General features: G+C 48.3%; 1 protein-coding gene across 10 annotated transcripts in view; it reads left to right on the forward strand.

Moving 5' to 3' along the window:
- The window catches only part of Pgap2 (post-GPI attachment to proteins 2), a 31,770-nt gene extending 10,342 nt beyond the window's left edge, over positions 1–21,428 (forward strand). Inside the window, exons 2-10 of one of the 10 annotated variants that reach the window (XM_075971687.1) lie at positions 6,290–6,309; positions 6,879–6,991; positions 7,472–7,596; positions 9,686–9,860; positions 14,642–14,857; positions 18,906–19,158; positions 19,261–19,367; positions 19,978–20,086; positions 20,284–21,424. In XM_075971687.1, coding sequence (XP_075827802.1) covers positions 9,696–9,860; positions 14,642–14,857; positions 18,906–19,158; positions 19,261–19,367; positions 19,978–20,086; positions 20,284–20,414 — 981 coding nt within the window. In that variant the 5' untranslated portion in view covers positions 6,290–6,309; positions 6,879–6,991; positions 7,472–7,596; positions 9,686–9,695 and the 3' untranslated portion in view covers positions 20,415–21,424. Of the gene's footprint in view, positions 1–6,289; positions 6,310–6,536; positions 6,660–6,878; positions 6,992–7,471; positions 7,597–9,685; positions 9,861–14,641; positions 14,858–18,905; positions 19,159–19,260; positions 19,368–19,977; positions 20,087–20,283 lie in introns of those variants that run through there. The other 9 variants (XM_075971690.1, XM_075971686.1, XM_075971688.1 and 6 more) reach the window with 9 other exon arrangements.
- The last annotated feature ends 449 nt before the right edge of the window (positions 21,429–21,877 follow it).

Consider the following 21,877-nt stretch of genomic DNA (forward strand, 5'->3'; position numbering starts at 1 on the left):
TGTAGCCCAGGCTGGTCTCGAACTCACAGAGATCCGCCTGCTGCTGCCTCCCAAATTCTGAGATTAAAAGATCCCTTAGGACTGGAATTACAGATGATTGTGAGCTGCCATGTGGGTGTTGGGAATTGATTCTGGGTCATCTGGAAGAGCAGCCAGTGCTCTTAATTACGGAGTCATTTTCTCGGCCCCAGAGTGTGGACTTTAAAACCATCCAGGGAGGATATCTTGAACATGACAAGGATATCTGGGAAAGACAGATCATCAGTTTACGATGAACTTGCTTTCCTACAGCTTTCCGTGACGCAGGGCCAGGATTAGGCCTGGATTTCTAGCATTGCCCATGTCTCTGCTTCTTCTGCCTCTTAACCTTCCTTAACCATACTCCCTCCCTTCATTCCACCCTCTAGCAATTGCTCTCAAAAGGCCTATCTTGAAATTCTTAAAGTGCTTCTAGACCTGTGTTAGTACATCCATTCTTTAGACCCCAGTTCAGTTAAATCCATCAAATATTTCCTGCGCTCCTACTCTATTCCTGCCCCTGCACCAGGATCAAGCAATCTTAGGTGGGGGGTGCCTCCTTATACTAGCTCCTGAACACTTGAGAGACTGAGGTAGGAGGGTGCTGTGAGTTTGAGGTCAGCCTAGACTATATAGTAACTTCTAGGACAGTCTGGACCACAGATCGAAACTATCTCAAAAAATAATTAAGAGAGTTCCCAGAAAGGTGGGGGAAATTAGACTGGGAGACAGACAAGGAATTCATTTGCTACTCTGTGGTCAGAGTCCTAATGAAAGCTTGGTGAAGGTATTCATTATTACAGCTGTAGGAAGATAAGCAGATGGTCAGAGGGAGTAGAGATAAGGAAAAGATGACCGAAGTTCCACGGAAGAGGGAGATAAAGCTAGGGTCTAAAATCTAATTGCTGGAGTACAGGATGACCAGGTTATGAAAGCTGTTGAGCACTGCACTAAGGAATTTGCCCCTGCTCATCAAAACTATGGAGAGTTACTAAATAATTGATTAGCAGCAAAGAAGGGACATGGTCAGATCTGTGTTTTTTTGTTTTTTTTTTGTTTTTTTTTCATATTTATTTATTTATTTATTATGCATACAATATTCTGTCTGTGTGTATGTCTGCAGGCCAGAAGAGGGCACCAGACCTCATTGCACATGGTTGTGAGCCACCATGTGGTTGCTGGGAATTGAACTCAGGACCTTTGGAAGAGCAGGCAATCCTCTTAACCACTGAGCCATCTCTCCAGCCCTTGTTTTGTTTTTTTGAGACAGGGTTTCTCTGTGGTTTTGGAGCGTGTCCTGGAATTAGCTCTTGTAGACCAGGCTGGTCTCAAACTCACAGAGATCCGCCTGCCTCTGCCTCCCGAGTGCTGGGATTAAAGGCGTGCGCCACCACCGCCCGGCTTCAGATCTGTGTTTTAAGAGGAGTCATGGTGCTTTAATCCCAGTTCTGGGGAGGCAAAAGTATGTACATCTCGATGAGTTCCTGCCAGCCTGGTCTATATAGTGAGTTCCAGGCCAGCCAGTGCTAAAAGGGAGAGCCTGCCAAAAACTAAATAAAAGGTGGGGAGAACCAATGTGGGCTGAAGAGGTGGCTCAGTGGTTAAGAGCAATCACTCCAATACGATTACTGTTCTTGCAAAGGACCTGGGCTGTGTTCCCATCATCTATATGTTGGCCCACAGCTCTAGTTCCAGGGGATCTAATGCCATATTTTGACCTGCACAAACAAGGTGCACACACATACACTCAGACACACACACACATACACATAAAAATTAATTTTTATGCAAGGAGTTTCTCTGTGTAACAGCTCTGGCTGGCCTTGAACTCACAGAATTCCTCCTGTTTCTGCCTACTGAGTGCTGGGATTAAAAGTGTGCACCACCACACCAGGCAATAAACAAAATCTTTTTTTTTTTTTTTGGTTTTTCGAGACAGGGTTTCTCTGTGGTTTTGGAGCCTGTCCTGGAACTAGCTCTTGTAGACCAGGCTGGTCTCGAACTCACAGAGATCCGCCTGCCTCTGCCTCCCAAGTGCTGGGATTAAAGGCGTGCGCCACCACCGCCCGGCCAAAATCTTATATATTAAAAAAAATAAGGTGATATCTGGAGTGATGACACATGTCTGTTGTCTCAGTGTTAAGAGGCTGAAGCCAGAGGATTGCTTGAGTTTGATGTCAACCTGGGAATACATCTCCAGTCATGCCACCTGGTATACACAGTGAATCCCTGTTTTAAAAGAAAGAAAAGAGCGGGGTGGTGGTGGCGCATGCCTCTGTGAGTTCAAGGCCAGCCTGGTCTACAAGAGCTAGTTCCAGGACAAACTCTAAAACTGAAGCCTGTCTTGAAAAACTAAAAAAAAAGGGGGGGGACAGGAAGCCAATGAAGTAATCTTATAGAAACCTCTTTTTATTTATTATTTATTTTGTGGATGGACGTTTTGCCTGCATGTATGCATGTGTACCCATATGCATGCTTTGTCCCCTAGGAGACCAGAAGAGGGTTTCAGATTCCCTGGAATCAGAGCTACAGGTGGTTATGAGTCACCATGCGGGTGCCAGGAATTGAACCCAGGTCTTTTGGAAGAGCACACAGTGTTCTTTACTGCTGAGCCATCTCTTCAGCCCCACAGAGCTGTTCTTGACTCATTCTTTATCCTCTTCTTCTTATCTATCCCCCATTTGTACCTTGCTACGGAAGGCTGCAGTGTTTTTGTGAAGTCTGTTTGAAAGGGCGTGCTATGTGGATGTGCACAGGGAGAGTGAATGGTAACCGTGGCTCACAGTGGACACCAATGATGCTATTTAAGTCACAGCCTGTCTAGGGAAGTTCCAGATATAAGCAAATTTACAGAAGAACAAGAGATAGCAGAAAGTATCAACAGCAGCAGCTACTTGCACAATGGACAATTGCCAAGTTATGAAGCACTGGGTGCCTACTGGTTGGGATTGGAGGCCGAATTACCCATTCAATTTTTTATGCTTTTTTAAAAAATTAACATTTATTTATTCGTGTGTGTGTGTGTGTGTGTGTGTGTTTCCATCTCCGTGTTTGCACGCATGCAAGTGCCTACCTCGTGTGGAGGTCAGAAGACAATTTGTGGGAGTTGGTTATCTCCTTCCCCATACAGGCCGATGCTGTCATACTGGACAGCAGGTACCTTGTCATCTTGACACTTACATTCCCCATAAAGGCCGATGCTGTCATATTGACAGCAGGTACCTTGCCATCTTGACACTTACATTCTCCATACAGGCCGATGCTGTCATATTGACAGCAGGTACCTTGCCATCTTGACACTTACATTCCCCATAAAGGCCGATGCTGTCATATTGACAGCAGGTACCTTGCCATCTTGACACTTACATTCTCCATACAGGCCGATGCTGTCATATTGACAGCAGGTACCTTGCCATCTTGACACTTACATTCCCCATACAGGCCGATGCTGTCATATTGACAGCAGGTACCTTGTCATCTTGACACTTACATTCCCCATACAGGCCGATGCTGTCATACTGGACAGCAGGCACCTTGCCATCTTGACACATTCATCCTTCTTTATTTTTTGAGGCAGAGTCAGGGCTGGCTTTAAATTTGCCATGTAACCAAGGATATCTTTGAATGCGTGGTCCTCCTGCCTCTACCTCCCTCCTGGTAAATTTACAGGCCTGTACCATCACATCCATTTGCTAGACTTTTTTTTTAAGATTTATTTGTTTATTATTTAATGTGCATTGGTGTTTTGCCTGTGTGTATGTTTCTTTTTTTATATTTATTTTATGCATTTTGGTGTTTTGCCTGTGTGTATGCTTTTTTTTATATTTATTTTATGCGTTTTGGTGTTTTGCCTGCATGCATGTCTGTGTGAGGGTGTCAGATTTTTGAGTTACAGGAAGTTATGAGCTGCCATATGAGTGCTGGGAATCGAGCCCAGGTGCTTTAGAACAGCAACCAGTGCTCTTAACCACTGAGCCAACTCTCCAGTCCCCAACTTCTTTATCTGTATGATGGATCTCACCAAGTTCACCTGTCCAGATTATTAAGAGGAGCAAATGGAAGACTATTTATAGCCTTTGGCACATTGTAAGAAACTCTCATCTGCTTTTCCTTACATGAACCAAATGAACAGAAATATGCTTAGAGGGAGTCCTAGACCACTGAGGTCAGAGAAGGCGTAGGGTGAGTTCCGACTGTAGTGTGTGTGTCTGGTTGTAACAACCCTCACATATTGGATACCTTCCACTCACCTGCCACTGCTGTTCTCACAGCAGCCTGTGATATAGATATCCCTTAAGCCATCTTATAGATGAAGAAACAGACTCAGAACTGTGAGGCAAATGGTCACACTGTACAGGTCCCAAGAGAATGAAGTGTAAGATCAGAGATCCTCAAGCCAGACATTGGTAGTAGTTTAGAAACTGAAGGACCCAAGCTCAGGGGCCAGTATTTACGGTCACAGGAACAGTCAAGGACTTAGACTTAGAGCCCCAAAGAGTGGATGTGAGATTAATTTCTCTGGATCCCTCCATCATTCCTCAGCCCAATACCTGTCACAGACAGGGTTTAGTCTTGGTCTTATCAATCAATAAGACTAATATATGAAATTCAGCTCTTGTAAGTTAATTTGAGCCTCTGTTTCTCATCTCTCTGAGATTATCCTACCCCAAAAGGAAGGAGAGATGAGGGACCAAATATTTCTCCTGTAGGCATTTTAGGGATTGCCAGGACCACTTGCAGCAGATGCAGAACTTCTGAACCAGTTATCACCACTTAAACCCTACTTAAATTTCCACAGTAATGACATGTTTTGGTATCCTCTATATCCTATGCACATTTCTACTTTATATGTATTGACTCATTTCATCTTCATAAAAATAAAATGAGGTGAATAATTTTTTTGTTTTTGGTTTTTTAGGTTTTCAAGACTTTTTTTTAAAATGTGCGTATTCCTGGCAGTCCTGGAACTCACTTTGTAAACTAGAGATCTGCATGCTTCTGCCTCCTGAGTGCTGCGGTTAAAGGTGTATGCCACCAACACCAGACTTTTTTTTTTAAAGGCAGAGTCTCCTATGGGTGGGGTGAGATGGCTTGTTCAGTGAGACCTCTGGGTAGATGAGATAACTCAGTGGTAACAGCACTTGCCACCAAGCCTGACAACCCGAGTTCAGTCCTTGGAACTCAAAGCGTGGAAGGAGAAACTGACTCCCACAAGCTGGCCTCTAACCCCCACCAGCACTCACGTACCCTCCTCACAAAAAAGTGTAGGACTTCTTTGTGCCTCCACATCTTAGTGCCACCAACCCATGATCAGGCACATGCTGGGCAAGCACTCTACCAACTAAGTGACGACCCTCACCTAAGGCAGAAATGATTAAAATCCCCACTTTACCAAATGGAAAACGGAGAAGGAACATTACCTGTTCCCTGCCTAAATCATGCCAATATGTAGAGTCAATCCCATACAGTAGCTATAATTGCCACACTGCAGAATGATCCTTTATGGGTTAGTCCAGGCCAGACCAAAGTGTGTGGCGCACGTCTTTAATCCCGGCACTCGGGAGGCAGAGACAGGAGGATCTCCTCACGGAGGCCAGCCTGGTCTACAGAGCGAGTTTCAGGACAAGTCAGCAGTGTTTCACAGTGAAACCCTGTCTTGAAAACAAAACAAAACAAAAAGTGAGAAAAGAACACTGGGAACTGGGCTGGAGAGAGATGGCTTAGAGGTTAAGTGCACTGGCTGCTCTTCCAGAGGGATCAGAGTTCAATTCCCAGCAACCACATGGTAGCTCACAACCACCTGTAAAGGAGGTCTGGTGCCCTCTTCTGGCCTGCAGGGATACATGTATACATAATAGATAAATAAACCCTAAAACAAAACAAAACAAAAAACACTGGGCGGTGGTTTCTTCTTCATTGTGAAAAGCCTTTAAACTGGGTCTTGCAGAACTTCCACCCTTAACCTTCTCCAGAGACATCTGACAGGATAGGGCGCCCTCTTCTGATAGAAGGTGGGAACAGCTTTGGGCCAAAGTTTCTGGGATGGACTTAAAAAGTCTCTCACTACCTGCTAGGTTGTATTGGTGGGGTTTTTTTCCCCAGCATTTTGTAACCGGCCGTAGGGAGGAAAGGCTGGAGCAAAACTGGCATAATGTTTCGGAAGTGCAAAGATGGATAATTCGACTAGAATGAGGGTGGAAGACTGGAGAGCCCCGTTAGGGAAAGAAAGACATTTGGACCCCACTGAATTAATTTTATGTTCTTTCAACAGGTGATGGCATGCAGCCAGAGGTAAGAAGACAAGGTGACTTATCCAACATCTCAAAACCAGATGTCCAGGGCCCTTCTGGCTGTTCTCACCCAGCCAAAAATAGTGGGGACAGAGTAGACCTGGAGAAGCTTGGCTTCTGGAGACGCGAGGTGATCAGGAGAGCCAGAGGTCGCGGCCCCCAAAAGAGGGGAGGAGCCAGTGTAGTTACGGGCCCTGTTTCCTCCCTAAGATCCGCCCCAGACGCACCGCCCCGCCTCGCGCCGGTGCTGCTGCTGCGACCCGCCCCCTTCACTCGCCCCCGGGCCGGGCGGGGGCTCCGGGTTCCTGCGCCCCTAGCTACTCGTCCGGCACCCTAGCCACCGCTGCTTGGGTGAGTAAGGGAATAGCCGGTTTGGGCCACAAGGTAACCTCACTCGGGGAGCCCCGCCACGAGGTCCGGCCTCCACAGGCCTGGAGTGTGGGTGCCTGCCCGCCTTGTGCACACACTCGGAACCCGGGGAACTGTAGGCGGCCAGACACTGAGCCGACTATTGCCCGCTCTGTAGTGGGGCTAGGTGTGTTGGGATTAAATGCTGCCTTTACTCCGCAGGGCTTCCGGCTCAAGATCCCTCCAAGCGCTGCGGATGGAGGCGTGGGGGAGCCTTGCAACCTCATAGTCTAGTTTGAGTCCCAGCTCTGCCATTTACTAGCCTGTGGCTTTGAGTAAGTGTTTTTAACCACCTCGAGGCTCAGTTTCCTCTTCTGTGAAATGGGAACCCAGAAGACAGCCAGCACATACCCTTAGAATAAATAGGATTAAAAGAGATTGTATATTAAGTGCTGAGCTCAAAATGTAGATTCTGGCAGGATATACAGTGGGGATTCTTTTGGATACAAAGTGGAGATACTCCTTAAAAAAAAAGCAGTTTTCAGACCCCTGTAATCTCAGCAACAGGAAGACAGAGACAGGAAGGAGGATTGTGAGTTTCCAGCAAGCCTGGGCTACATAGTAAGGCCCTTTTCCACACACACTAACACTCTAAAATAGAGTAAAAGCGACTAAGTAGTACCAGTGAAGAAGCGAAAGCTGTCTAGTAGCAGAACTGCAGGTAGTGCGCTCCTAACCCTGAGATACCAAGCAGGGACCAAGTTGGAGGGGCCTTAGAAGTAATCTAAACCTTGTGATTTCTTTCTGTTGTACAGTTTGAAACAGGCCCAGGATGGTTAGGTGACTTGTCCAAGTCACACACCTAAAAGGGAAGCCAGGCACAAAGCCAAGAAGTGGAACCAACTATCCTTTCTGTACCAGCTCATCATCCCTTCCTGGGGTAAGGTCTGGTCTTCTGTTGGATGAGGAGGAGGTCAGATGCAGTCAGGGAAAGTGCTCTCACCTAGGGCCCTGTGCAGGGAATGTTGGGTGTGGGAGGGTCATCAGTGCCACTTCAACTTGCAGGGGAGATGCTTGACCAAATATTTATTGCCCCAAAGAGAAGGAAGGTCTTAAGAATTTGGGTTGTGCAGCCTTTCTGGCCTGGCAGAGAGGTAGTTGGGAAGGTAGATGAAAATGCAGAGGTGTGTCCACCTGTTTCTAGAATGCTAGGAGGCCAGGAGAACAGAGTTCTGTTTGAGGGTGGGGCAGGAAAGAGTCATGGCTCCAGACCAGAAGAGCCGGTTTTTTTAATGTGTCTGGAGCCAGCTATTGCTTGGCACCAAAACAAAAAAACACACCAAATTCTGGGAATGATTATTCCTCAGGCTCAGCCTTGAGGAAGAGATTCCCTGCCTCTTGGTTTTTCCATCTTTACAATGGGAACAGGCAGATTGGCTCATCTATATGGTATTTCTTTTCTTTCTTTTTTTTTTTTTTTTTGGTTTTTTGAGACAGGGTTTCTCTTTGTAGCCCTGGCTGTCCTGGAGCTCACTCTATAGACCAGGCTGGCCTCCATGCCCGGCGTATTTGTTTTCTTTTGTCCTTGGCTCACTCTGGTCCTAATCTGACCTTCCTGCCTGGAGTTTTGGTCCAGAGAGAGAGAGGGATGAAGAAAGTCAGAGTTGAAATACACAGCCCTTTGTGAGCCCTCCCTTCCTCCACTGATCCTGAGTCGGATCCTGCTTCAGCTTCCCTTCTACTCTAGGATTGTTAGTGTACTTAGCTATTTTAGTGTCTTACCTTAGAAACTCTTTCAGCTGGGCGGTGGTGGCGCACACTTTTTTTTTTTTTTTTTTTTTTTTTTTTGGTTTTTCGAGACAGGGTTTCTCTGTGGCTTTGGAGCCTGTCCTGGAACTAGCTCTGTAGATCAGGCTGGTCTCGAACTCACAGAGATTCGCCTGCCTCTGCCTCCCGAGTGCTGGGATTAAAGGCATGCGCCACCACCGCCCGGCAGACGCACACCTTTAATCCCAGCAGAGGCAGGCGGATCTCTGTGAGTTCGAAGTAGCCTGGTGTACAAGAGTGAGTTCCAGGTCAGGCTCCAAAGCTACAGAGAAACCCTGTCTCGAAAAAAACCACAAAAAGGAAAAAAAAAAGGAAAAAGAAAAAGAAACTTTCTTGTTTGTTTCTCGAGACAGGGCTTCTTTGTGTAACACAGCCTTGGTTGTCCTAGAACTCTCTCAGTAGACCAGGCTGGTCTCGAGCTCACAGAGATCCATCTGCCTCTGGCTTTCAAATGCTGGGACTAAAGGCGTGTGCCACCACAGCCTAGCAGAAACTCTTGTCTGAGGGAAGAACCTTTACCCCATCTCAGGAGGCACTGGGTACTGAGAAGCCACCAGAAGCTGACCAGGCAGCTCTGGCCTATCCACAGCAAGCCTGATTCTGCAAAGCCTTTCACCCTTCACAGCACGTGAGGCACAGGCAGGAACAATCATGGGATGGAGGTTCTGTCAGCTTCCATGGAGTCCCTGCTACACTGGATCACTGTGCCTGCATATAGCATCCCAGAGTCTGGGAAGGGAAGGACCTGAAAGTGAACCAGGGCCCTGCACCTTAGAGGAGCAGTGAGAACCGAGAGACTGGGGCAGAGGCTTGGGGGCTGGTTAGGCGGACATAGGCCAGTCTATTAACCAGTTGCTTTAAAGTTTGGTTCTTGAATCAGTGGGAAACTAGCTAAATCAACTACTGCAGTCTAGGCTTGTCTAGCCAGGCAGAAGGTCGAGGAGAAGACTGTGCAGTCTCTCTCAAGTTTTATCTGAATATAGATCAAGTTCATTGTCTTCCCTCAGAAACTGAAGTTGAGCGTTACCTTGGGATTCTGAGTCAGTCTTCCCTACACAGGACAGGAACTGTAAAAATTTTGGTTTCTCCTCATACTCCCTGCTATATAGCATAGCTAAGTTTTGGATTGTGCAGGAGTGTAGTGTTACCACTGGCCCCCCCGCCCTGCTGTCTGGGACCCTGACAGTGCCCTCCATCCTCAGGTTTGACAAGATGTATCAGGTCCCACTGACGCTGGACCGGGATGGGACCCTAGTCCGACTCCGTTTCACCATGGTGGCCCTACTCACGGTCTGCTGTCCGCTCGTCGCCTTTCTCTTCTGCATCCTTTGGTCGCTGTTCTTCCACTTCAAGGAGACGACGTCTACACACTGTGGGGTAGGGCTCCCGTCTGGACCTTTTCTGAGATCCTGATTTGATATTAACGGAATGAGCCAGTTCTCCTGTAGGCTCCACCAAATATGCTGGGCTACTGGGTGGTAGTGGGTCGCTTGTAAACTGAGGTCTCAAGAATTAGGCTCCTTTTACTTTCCATGAAGGTTCTAGGAGCTGGGGTCATTAAAGTTGGGCAGTCCCCAACCCAGAACCTGGACCAGGTCTAGAGGTGCACGCTTTTAATCTAAACACTTGGGAGGCAGAGGCAGGTGAATTTCTGAGGCCAGCCTGATCTACATGGTGCATTCCAGGGCAGTCAGGAATATAGAAATCCTGCCTTAAAAACAAAGTTATAAAAACCCAGAATCCAATACCTGCTCCAGGGTTTCCTGGGAGGATAAGACAGGAATAGAGGACATTGTAGGTTTCAGTATGTTGTTGTGGGCTTATGTTTGTGAGAATGCGTCTTTGTACATGTATGTGTCAGTGATTGTGAGGGGCGTGCCTGTATTTAATGGCTTCGAGAAAGGTTATGTGTGTGAAAGAAACTCGGTCTGTCTGTGTGGGGACCTAGTTATGTGCATGGATATGTGTTCTAGGTAGGCCCCATACCTCTGAGGACATTTGAGCTATGAAGAGAGATTTGAGAGTTTCTTTCTTCATAAAATGTCAGAATAAATAGGGTAAGACTGTGTTGACATCTGCTCTACTCCTATTCGCTAACCGACAGTTCTCCCTGAGCCCCAGAACATGAGCCTCAGTTTCTATGTGTATAGGGAGAGAGGTGGATGATGCCCTGCTCCTTTCCGAGGCTAATGTAGAGCAGCATGGGAAGGCGGGCTGGGAGTGCCAAGGGAGGAAACAGGAGGAGGAAGAGAATGAGAAGGGACAAGAGACCGTAAGGTTAGGAGGTGGCCCCAGGTGAGGCAGAGCCTGGACATGGAGCTTAACTAACCTTCGAGAGAGCGTTGAAGGCCCCTGCCAGCTTCCTTTATGATCCTCAGACTTCTGAAAACCATCTGCTCCATGGGGAGATGAGGTCTGCCAGAGGATCCTGTTTGGGAGTGTGGGGTGAGTATGTTCAGTAGGACTTGAATTTTTTCTTTTGATATGTAGACATGAGCCTTGATTGAGGGCACACAGTCTGATGAGAGATATCAGAGGGGATAGGGAAGCCAAAGGCGGTGGCTTCTGCCTATTATCCCAGCAGTAGGGAGACTGGAACAGGAGGATTCACTAGGAGTCAAGGTCAACCTGGGCTAAAGAGTGAAACCCTGTCTTACTCCACCCTCCAACTAACAAGTAAAAAGTGAATAGAAGGAACAGGACTAGGAGAAAAGTGAGTAGCTAGGTTAGTGGTTCTCAACCTGGCTCGTGACCCCCACAGGGGTTGCATATTAGATATCCTGCGTGTCAGATATTTATATTACAATTCATAACAGTAGCAAAATTATAGTTCTGGAGTAGCAACGAAATAATTTTGTGGCTGGGGGGTGTTCACCACCTCATGAGGAACTGTATTAAAGGGTCACAGCATTATGAAGGGTGAGCACCACTGAGCTAGGTGGTCTAGGATCATTTCCTGCCTTAGTAATTGCTAAGATATGTTCCCATTACCTAACTCCTGTCCATCCTGAAAAATCTTTCCAGGGTGTTTCCTGCTCTAGAACCCCTTGCCTAGCCTCTTCGAGGCGCCTGCTCTTCTTGCTGTTAGTCCTCCATTTCTCTCATACTGTATCTGTGTCTGTCTTCCTCACCACCCTGGAATCTCCATGAGAACAAGCCCTGCACTGAGTCACAAAGTATTCGCTGGATAAATAGGCAGGACTTCCCAGCTGGGAAAGGCAGATAGTCCAAACAAAATTAAAGGTTTTACTGCTTATAAGTTACACAGAGTAGCCTGTTTGCTCTGCCCTTCTGGCTGGCCCTGAGGGCTAACGGGTCCAGTGACCTCAGCCTACCTGATACCCACTACCCACTCTCGGCATACCAGTTAGGGAACGAAAGCACGGGTAGCTGCTTGCCTAGTGACCCAGGGAATATTTCACCCCCATTCCCTGGGGCTCTTCTGTCGGATACAATTGAAGCTTTTCATTTATACTTTGAATTTCCTATCCAGAATATCTCAGGAAGGGCCAACCCTAGGAATAAAGTAAGTAACCTAGTGTAACACACCATCATTAATGATATTGCCTCTGCTTATCCCAAGTAACAGGGAGCTCCCTTCTCTGTAGCTACAGAGGTTTAATAACTGAGAATGAGCACACTTTTTTTATAATAAAGCATAGATTGGGAGTGGGTGATTTTTTTTGAGACAGGGTCTCACTGTACAGCTCTGGTTAGCTTAGAACTTGCTATAGAACAGGGTGGCCCCGAACTCACAGAGATTCACCTGCCTCAGCCTCCCAAGTGCTGGAATTAAAGGCATGCACTACCATGCCTGGCTAACAGATTTTTTCACCCCAAAAGTCTGCCCTGGCCTTGGCTCTGCTGTGATAACCATGAAACTACTCTTTCCTCCTGGCTTTCCATCAGTCTTGCAGAGATAAAAAGACAGTAATGGAGACCCCAAGTCTGTCCTAGAAGCATAGCTCTAAGTTTCTCAGGAAACCTTCCCAGGATAGGGTCTGTAGACTCCTTACAACCCTAAATATGTCCTTGGACTTAATCCAGTTGGTAACTGTGTTGTCTTTATTGGGCCCAGGTCTGGATAATAAGCCTTCAGCTAACCTGGGAAATAAATGCACAAGCAATACTATTCCTTCCTATTTCTGTCAGACTTTTAATGATGCAGCCCAAGCTACCATTAGCTGTTTCTGTATAGGTACAGGCTGGACACTGATAGCTCATATTAAGGCCTGCTTAGAACTCTTTCGGAACTGATTCTGTTTTTATTTACTGTTTGTGTGTGTGTACACATGTAATCATGCACGCATGTCCCATGGCACACGTGTGGCAGAGGACAACTTTGAGAGTCAATTCTCTTCCTCCACCTTTGCATGCGATCTGGGGGATATCAGGTCATCAGGCTTTAACACAAGTGCTTTAGCCTTCAGCCATCTCTTCAGACACTTGGTCCTCTCTCTGTTTCTCTGTGTAACAGCCCTAGCTGTCCTGGAACTAGCTCTTGTAGACCAGGATGGCCTCAAGCTCACAGAGATTCGCCTGCCTCTGCCTCTCCAGTGCTGGGATTAAAGGCGTGCGCCACCACCGCCCAGCTCACTTGGTTCTCTTAATGCAGGAGTAGGTAGCTCTCTTGGTAGAGCTAAAAAAATATTCCCAGTCATGTTTCAATCAAAAAGAGCCAGATCCACCATACGGTGGTGCACACCTTTAATCCCAGCACTCAGGAGGCAGAGACAGGTGGATCTCTATGAGTTTTAGGCCAACCTGGTCTACAGAGTGAGTTCCAGGACTGGCTCCATAGCTACTGGGAAAACCTGTCTCCAAAAACAAACAAACAAAAGAGCCAAATCTTATTCTTCTTTCTCTTTTTGCATTTCTAGAAATGCCCTTGTCTCCCTTGGACACAATATTTAGAAAGATCTCCGCCTCCGTGCCTGGCAAAAAAGCCAGTGGGCCGATCTTAGTCACTATCACTTCTTACAGTTGCACAGTGTTCTGGGATTTATGAGGTGGCCTTGTTGATTCGGAGAAGGCTGTGTGCCTGGGCAGGCGTGGAGAACTTGGCTTTGTGGGCGGAGGGCAGGCCCTGAGGACCTGGGGGTGGGACCCTCTGGTTTGAAGCAGTTTCAGTCTGACTGGAGTCCTCAATCCCAGCCCAGGATTCTTCAGCACCCAGTGTAAGTGTTTCTTGATCAGCTTCCCATTCCACCCCATTCCCGATGAAGAGCTAGTCTGGTAGACTCCTTAGTAGGAGGAAGTATGGGATCCAAGGAAAATTTGGTCCTAGGTCTTTCAATCCAGAGCCATCTCTGTTTGTCCCGGCTTGCCCCAAAAGGGAGCCCAGCTGGAGAAGTCATGGTGGTCAGGGCCATAGGCATGTGGGGAGGGACTTCTCTTCCAGAAGGGAAAAAGGAATGGGAAAAGGCCAGCTTCCTGGGCTTGTGCTTAACCTGGGTTTGACTCAGTACACTAAGCTGAAGCTGAAGGGAGAAGGTTCCAAAGACCTTATTTATATTCCTCCAAATTTTGGATTGGATAAGGTAGTCCTCTCAGAAGGGAAAGGAACAGACGTTTGGTCCTCTGCAGGATCAGAGGACCTGTGGCTTGGCTCATTAAGAGCCTGGGGGTGGAATGGCTGGTAACCTGTAGTTCTACTGGAACGGGCCTAGGACACACTCATTGTTCCTAGTTGAACATGGGTGAGAAGGAGGAATGCAATCGGACAGGGTCAGCGAGAGGTTTAGCTAGTCCGAGCCAAGGGTCCTTAGTTTAGAGCTGCTTGGTAACCAAAGACTTTAGTCCAGGCACTTGATCCTGGCATGGTTCTGGGCCATTGTCTCATCTGCCGTGTGATGGAATAATAACTTTTCCACTTGAGTTCCTGCCCAGCTGCTGTGAGGACAGAGTGAGACCATCCCAGCTCCAGTGTTCAGGCCCCTGGGGCCCTCTTTAGGAGGCGGGACTGGAGCATCAGTGAGCCACAGTTCCTGAGGATGTTGTTGTCTAGACTCTTTAGGAGGCGGGACTAGAGCATCAGTGAGCCACGGTTCCTGAGGATGCCCATGCCTGTCTCTGCCACTCCTACCCCATCCTTTCCACTTAAGTTCTGGCTTTTCCTTGAACCAGTTCTGGAAAAGGCTCCACTTTCCAATACCCAGGTATCCTACCAGGCCCCGAGTTGTGTCCCTTGCTTTGCTTGGACCACTCCTTACAGGATGTTCTCTGCACCCTTGGACCCCGATGGGACCGTGTTCCGGCTCTGCTTCACAGCCTTTGTCTGGTGGGTCATCACTTTTCCCCTGTTCGGCTTCTTCTTCTGCATCATCTGGTCTCTGGTGTTCCACTTTGAGTACACGGTGGCCACTGACTGTGGGGTGAGTTCCAGGCTTCCCCGCACCTCGGGCAGGGGCAGGTTATGAGGCATTGGTTAGGGAAGATCGGGAGGAGGAGAAAAGTGGAAGGTCAAAGAGAGGAAAGTGACAAAGGGGTTGGGAGTGGGACAAGTCAGAATTCATGGAGAAATTAGAGACAGGAACTCTCAGAGCAGAGTCACCAGCACCTCTAAGAGCTGGGAGAGGGTTACAGAAAGTACAGAGTTGGGGCAGAGGATGTTGAGGGCACCTGAGGGAGGGAAGGAATTGGGAAGGAAAAGGAGGAAGATAGAAAAATTGGAGCCAGGATAAGTAACAGGTAGTTTTAGATCAGATTAAGAGAACCATCCCTGTTCTGTGATCTTCTAGCCTGGTTTCTTTGCTGGCAGCTCTAGGCCCCACAACCCATGACCACTCAGGCTAGCTAAAAACCAGCATGGACTTCCTGCTTCCCAGATCAGTCTCCCAGGTCTTTTCTGAGGGACCAGGAATACAAGTTGAGTGTCAGAGGCATGGAGATGAAGATGCACTTGCTCTTAGCATCAGTTCACACAGGAGACAGTTCTTAGACATAGTTACAATGTAGTGAGTTGGAGTTCTTTTCCTTCCTTTCTTTTTTTTTTTTAAGATTATATTTTTATTTGTTTTTGTGTGTCTGTGTATGGATATGTGGGTAAGATGCCAGAAGATGGCATCAGATTCCCTGGAGCTGGAGTTTCAGGGGACTGTGAACTGCTTGGGGTGGGTGCTGGGAACTGAACTGGGGTCTTTTGAGAGGGCAGCAAGCTCTCTTAACCACTGAGCCATTGCTTGCTATTGAATTGGGATTCTTACTGTGATAAAAAAAAAAAGGGGGGAGGGGGGAACCCAGGGGCTCCAGGGCTCAGAGGAGACATTTTACCCAGCTTGGACACTGGAGATGGTTTCTTTCCTAAAGGAGGGAACTTTGTTGCTGGGATGTGTAGAGGTGAGAAAGGATCATTGTGAATACTAGGCTAACAACTGTGCATTTTTGATCCTGAGGGTAATGGAAGCTTTAGGAAGATTTTAAGCAAGAAGAGACATGATCAGGTCTGTGCTTTAAAATTTCCTTCCAGCTTCCGAATGTAGAAAGACTAGGGATCAAGAATAGGGAGGCCAAGCCAGGCAGTGGTGGCACATACCTTTAATCCCAGCATGCCAGAGGCAGGAGGCCAGCCTGGTCTACAGACTGAGGTTTAGGAACGTGATGGATATACACAGAGAAATGCTATCTTGAAACCCCACCCCCAAAAAAGAATAGGGAGAGCAGTGGGAATGCTGGTCCAGTGGCTTGTACTACTGGGGACCAGAGAAGGGGTTATCAGGAGCTGGAGTTTTTGTCGAGCTGGTAAGGGGTTGGAGGATAAGAAGGTAGATAAGCCTTTTATAACCAGTAGTATATATGGGGGTGGGGACTTTTGCCTGAGGCCAAAAGAGTTATTTTTTAATGGTATAATCTGATAAGGAGAGAGAGAGAGAGAGAGAGAGAGAGAGAGAGAGAGAGAGAGAGAGAGAGAGAGAGAGAGTGTGTGTCTGTGTGTGTGTCTGTGTGTGTGTGCCAGAGGACAATCTTGGGTTGTCATATCCACTTGGCTAGGCTGGCCGGCCAGCGAGCTTCATCGCCCTCTCTTTGCCTCCCCAGCACTGGAATCATTGTGCCTGCCATTGTGCCTGTTCTTCTACCTGATATCCAGGGCTCAAACTCACACAGCAAATTTCCTGAGCTATCTTTCCAGTCCCTGGTTAGGGGATTTCCTACAACTTCCCCACTATGGTTTCTGATCAACTTCTCTATTAGAAAGGGGTTCTCTGACCACAGTGCTTTCTGCTCTGGGCTTATGGGGATGTTTGGAATGAACTGTATGTATCTGGTGTCTGATAGTTTTTGAGGTTGTTGTAGGCACAGTTAGTGAAGTAGGGAAACAATGTGCTGGAGAAGGAAGTAGAAATATTTACCTGGTTTATGTGTGTGTGTTTGTATGTGGTGGGTGGCACAGACTCTTAAAGTCCTGCCTCACCTTTAATCTGAAAGAAGTTTGTGAAGTCAGCCTGATAGTCACCAACCTTCTCTTCTTCTCAGTCAGGTACTACTACCACCTTGAATGTTCTCCAAGTAGGCTTTAGATACTGGTCCTGGTCCCCACAAAGTAGCTGAGATTGGAAGTAGTCTTCAGAATGACTGTTCCAGGAAGGCTGCACTCAGTCACCCAACTTAGGGCATGAGAGAGGCTGTGATGGCAAGGTTTCTTTCACTGTCTGGTGTGCTGCCTTTCCCGTTAGCAGTTTTCTTATAATCAAGTAGCCCTGTTGACTCACAGCCTTTTTCTCAGGCTTTTTATGAAAGCCTGATTTATAAAAGTCATCACTTTTATACCCACTGTGGGCTTGACACTGTAGAAGCTCTGTCAACCAGGTATATTGGTAAATGCTTTTAATGCCAGCACTCTCAGGTGGGGCTCTGTAATCCAAGGCCAACTTGGTCTACATAGCAAGTACGAGACCAGCTGAGTCTTCATAGTGAGACTCTCTTAATTAAACAAAATTAAGCAAATCACGCTATAAAATAGGTGATATTTTATTACCAGTGTAGACGCTGGAGCTCAGAGAGGTGTAGGGCCTGCTCAAAGTCACCTAGATAATAAAGACAGAGTTGTGATTGGGACCCAGCTCTTAGAACAGCTTCTCTGAGAACTCTGCACTCAGCTTCCTCTGGCAGTGCTGAGGTGGCGGTGAGGTCCTTGGATTGCCTGCCCCATGCCCTGGGAGGTCCCTCCAGCATTGCCCACTGGACCAGTGGTCCAGAGGTTCATTCAGCATCTTTGGAAGGAAGGAATGGAGCTTCCAGAATTAGTCATAGCAGGGTCTCTGGGTTGCTGGGCTCTACACTACCCTGGCTGTTGTTGAGTCTAAAAGTGTGAGCTATGGACTGACGCTTCTGGTATTGGAATCCTTTACAAAAGCAACTCTTGCCTTCCAGGCCTGCATGTCATACAATTCCCCCGTGAGTCCATGTGTGTCAACGCTCACAAATCACTGATTTGCAAGAGGCCTCTTCCCACCCCTGCCCCGGCCCCGGCCCCATCCCCAGGCCTGTCTGTACAGAGAACTCCACTCCTTCAGCTCCCTCTCTTACCATGCTTAAGGAGTGAGACTGCTGCTCCACGAAGAATGAGGGATAGGCTCATTCGCTTTTCGTCTTTCTTTTGAGGCAGACTTTTTTTGTAGCCCTGGCTGGCCCAGAACTCAGATCCACCTGTTTTTGTCTCTGCTGATATTAAAGGTGTGCACCACCATGCCCAGCAAGGCCGTTTTCTTAGATTATATTAGCTTAGAAGATCCCATTTTCTTTTTCTTTCTTTTTGTTTTGGAGACAGGATTTCTCTGTGTAGCTCTGGCTATCCTGGAACTTGTTCTGAAAATTCAGCTGGCCTCAAACTCAGAGCTCCTCCTGCCTCTGCTTCTTGTGTGCTGGGATCAAAGGTGTGCGCCACCTCTTCTGCCTGGCATTCTCTTCACATAGTGCACCCGCCTAGGGGGATGAGCGGAGCGGGGAGCAGTTGAGAGGAACAGCTCAGCAAGCTCAGCAGGGTGGCGCTGTTCCAAATAAAGTCCGGAGGTCTGTGACTCATCCTGGTCTTCTGGCCTCAAACCTGGGATCCTGGGATCTGGGATGCCCACAGAGTCACATCCTGGTCTTCAGGCCTCAAACCTGGGATCCTGGGATGCCCACGGAGCCATATTCAGGCACAACCCTGAGCTATTAGCATAGGGAGAACCTGAACTCATATGCACACCTGCTCAAACGTGCAGGTTCCAATCTCAAGAAAGATGGAGATAATCGTACCCTGTCCTAATCCCAGACAGACTAGGAAATGAACATGTCAGTCCCAGGACCTAGAAGTGGAAGGCTTGAGAGGGCGCCAGGAGAAGTTGGACGAAAAGGAAGTGGCTTTAATAGATGGGAAGAAGGCCTTCCTGGTGGGTGGGACCGGCAAAGGAGATGCCTAGACTCCCGGATATCCTCTCTTAGGTGCCCAATTACCTGCCATCAGTGAGCTCCGCCATTGGTGGGGAGGTTCCCCAGCGCTACGTGTGGCGCTTCTGCATTGGCCTGCACTCGGCACCCCGCTTCTTGGTGGCCTTCGCCTATTGGAACCACTACCTCAGCTGTGCATCTCCGTGTCCGGGTTACCGCCTTCTCTGCCGCCTCAACTTCAGTCTCAACGTGGTGGAGAACCTCGCGCTGCTCGTGCTCACCTACGTCTCTTCCTCCGAGGACTTCAGTGGGTGCCAGACAAGGGAGGGGTGAAGGGCACGGGAAGGGGACGCAGCCCCCTTTCCTGCCTAAGGGTGAGGGTGGGGTCCATCCTCCTTTCTCCTTCCAGCCATCCATGAAAATGCTTTCATTGTGTTTATCGCGGCATCTCTCAGTTACATGCTCCTCACCTGCATTCTCTGGCGGCTGACCAAGAAGCACACAGTAAGTCAGGAGGTACGGTCTGCCCCTACTGGGCACTAGGAAGCCCAGAAGAAAATCAAGAACATTTGTCCTTAGGATGTGGGTAACGATGGGTGACAAATGACTTTCCATTTGGAACTCAGCAAAAGGGCATGGGGGCTTTGGGCTGAGACTTGGAGAAAAGTGGAGAATGGTTAACTTGTCCTGGCCAACCATTTGAGTAGTACTGGAGAATGCATAGAGGCTGGATATGGGGCCCAAATCAAGGGTAGCAGCCAGGCCCGGTGGTTAGAAACACTGTCAGTGGACTGCTTTGTAAGAATCCCCAGCCATATGTATGGCCTTTCTTTGCCCCACTGTACCTGAAAGTGTTGGCTTGGTGGGTGAACTCCACGCATCTTTCCTACTCCGTCCCACTGAAGTGAGAAGGGCAAGAGATAGCACTATCCCTTGGCTTCATTATCCCCCTAAATGCAAGGATGTAGACATGCTCACCATTTTCGCTGCCCCTGCCTACACTCCCTTCCATGACCACTTTGGGATGCAAGAGGGAAGCCCCAGCCGTTAGGAACTGAGTCTAAGAGGGAAAGCCACCCACATATACCCAACAAGCTACAGGGTGATCAAGTAGTCCGTCCCATAGGATCGCAAGTCCTACAGCTGGAAGCAGCGGCTCTTCATCATCAACTTCATCTCCTTCTTCTCGGCGCTGGCCGTCTACTTCAGGCACAACATGTACTGTGAGGCTGGAGGTGAGGCCAGGCTGGGATCTGGAAGTGCTCCCAAGTGACCTCAGAGCAGCGGCGCTGGGTTTCTGGGGTTTCTGTAGTAGGCGGTGGTCTTGGGTACTGGCTGTCTCTGTGGTGGGCTGGTAATGTGATGATTAAGAAGTCACTAAGAGGGTAAACCAAGAGGCTCACTGTGCCTGTTCCTTGTGCCCTCGTAACAGTGTATACCATCTTTGCCATCCTGGAGTACACCGTTGTCCTAACCAACATGGCGTTCCACATGACAGCCTGGTGGGACTTCGGGAACAAAGAGCTGCTAATAACCTCTCAGCCTGAGGAAAAGAGATTCTAAACCCTTCTCTGATGCTGGGAAGAGAACCCACTGCCCAGAAACACGAAGCCACTCTGGCCTCCCTATGCCCATGTCCTCTCTGGACCCTTCTCGAGCTGGGGACTAGCGGAGAAGAGCAAGAGCGGGATTGACGAGGCTGACCCAGCCCCACAGGGGTTGTCAAGTGACATCACTGTAAACTGAAAGCTCCACCACCTGGTGCTTAAAAAAAAAAAGTCCTGAGGATCATGACCATTATTCAGTTTTTGAGCTTTACACAGACCTGACTGAGGTTAGGAACCACTGAGCAGTCAGTCACAGCCATCTCTCTAGGGGTCCTTCCCATCAGCCTCACTCTGTCCCTATGTATGACTGGGGGGGAAGGCTGTGTTGGTGTCTCTGAGGCCATCTGATGGCAGTAGAGCCCTGCACTTGACAAATGACTCGTCCTAGAAGCATCAATCATATTCTCCTCCCTGGCTAAACCACTGGCTTTTGGGGCGCGCTAAAATATGCCTATATGCGTAACACAGTGGAGGCTAAGACTGGTGGACTGCTTCAAGATCCATGCCAACCTGGGCTACAGTGAGACCTCATCTCAAAAATGAAATGTCAGGCGTGATGGCACACACCTTTAGTCCCAGCACAGCGGGGGCAGACTGACAGCTATGAGCTCAAGGCCAGCCTGGTCTATACAGTGAGTTTCAGGCCACTCAAAGACCCTGTCTCAGAAAACAAAATAGCCCCTAAAATCACAGGCTTATAAGACCTTTTCCTCTGGCAAGGGGCAGGGTCAGAGGTAGAATTCCCTACTCCAGAGTGGGTTCCTTGTTTTTCCTTTATTTTCTCTACTGCTCCCCAGCCTTTATTTGTATATTTTATTTCACAGGACAATAAATTTTTTTCTTTTGCCAACAATCTGGGGTAGGTATGTTACTACTGGGGCTCATCTGTGCATGGCAGTGAGGTGAAGAATGCGAGAGCGAGTCTGCAGCAGCTCATTCTCATGTGGTGTCTCCCTTAGCCCTTCTGCACAGTGCTTCCTACGGCAGCCCCAGCCTCCATGTTCTCATGTGGTGTCTCCCTTAGCCCTTCTGCACAGTGCTTCCTACGGCAGCCCCAGCCTCCATGTTCTCATGTGGTGTCTCCCTTAGCCCTTCTGCACAGTGCTTCCTACGGCAGCCCCAGCCTCCATGCTGGTGAACACAAGTGGCTGAGCTATCTCTGAAATGACTCGGCCTGGCTCTGGCTGTAATCCTGCCAGTAAAGGCCTGGCCCCTATAGGCATGAGGGGACAACTCTGAGGTATGACTGATGGCTCTGGAGCCTTGACCAGGAAGTCGCTTCCTCAAGCTTTGCATCCTAGTCCACTATGGCATCCCTGGCTGGGCCTCAGCGCTTTGTTAGGGAAATTGAGGGTGGTGGTGGTGGAGAACCACAATGAAGCCTACTGTCTCTGTCCCCTCTAAGAGGAAACAAAAGGT

Source organism: Microtus pennsylvanicus, chromosome 5 (genome assembly GCF_037038515.1).
Source record: "Microtus pennsylvanicus isolate mMicPen1 chromosome 5, mMicPen1.hap1, whole genome shotgun sequence".
Lineage (NCBI taxonomy): Eukaryota > Metazoa > Chordata > Mammalia > Rodentia > Cricetidae > Microtus > Microtus pennsylvanicus.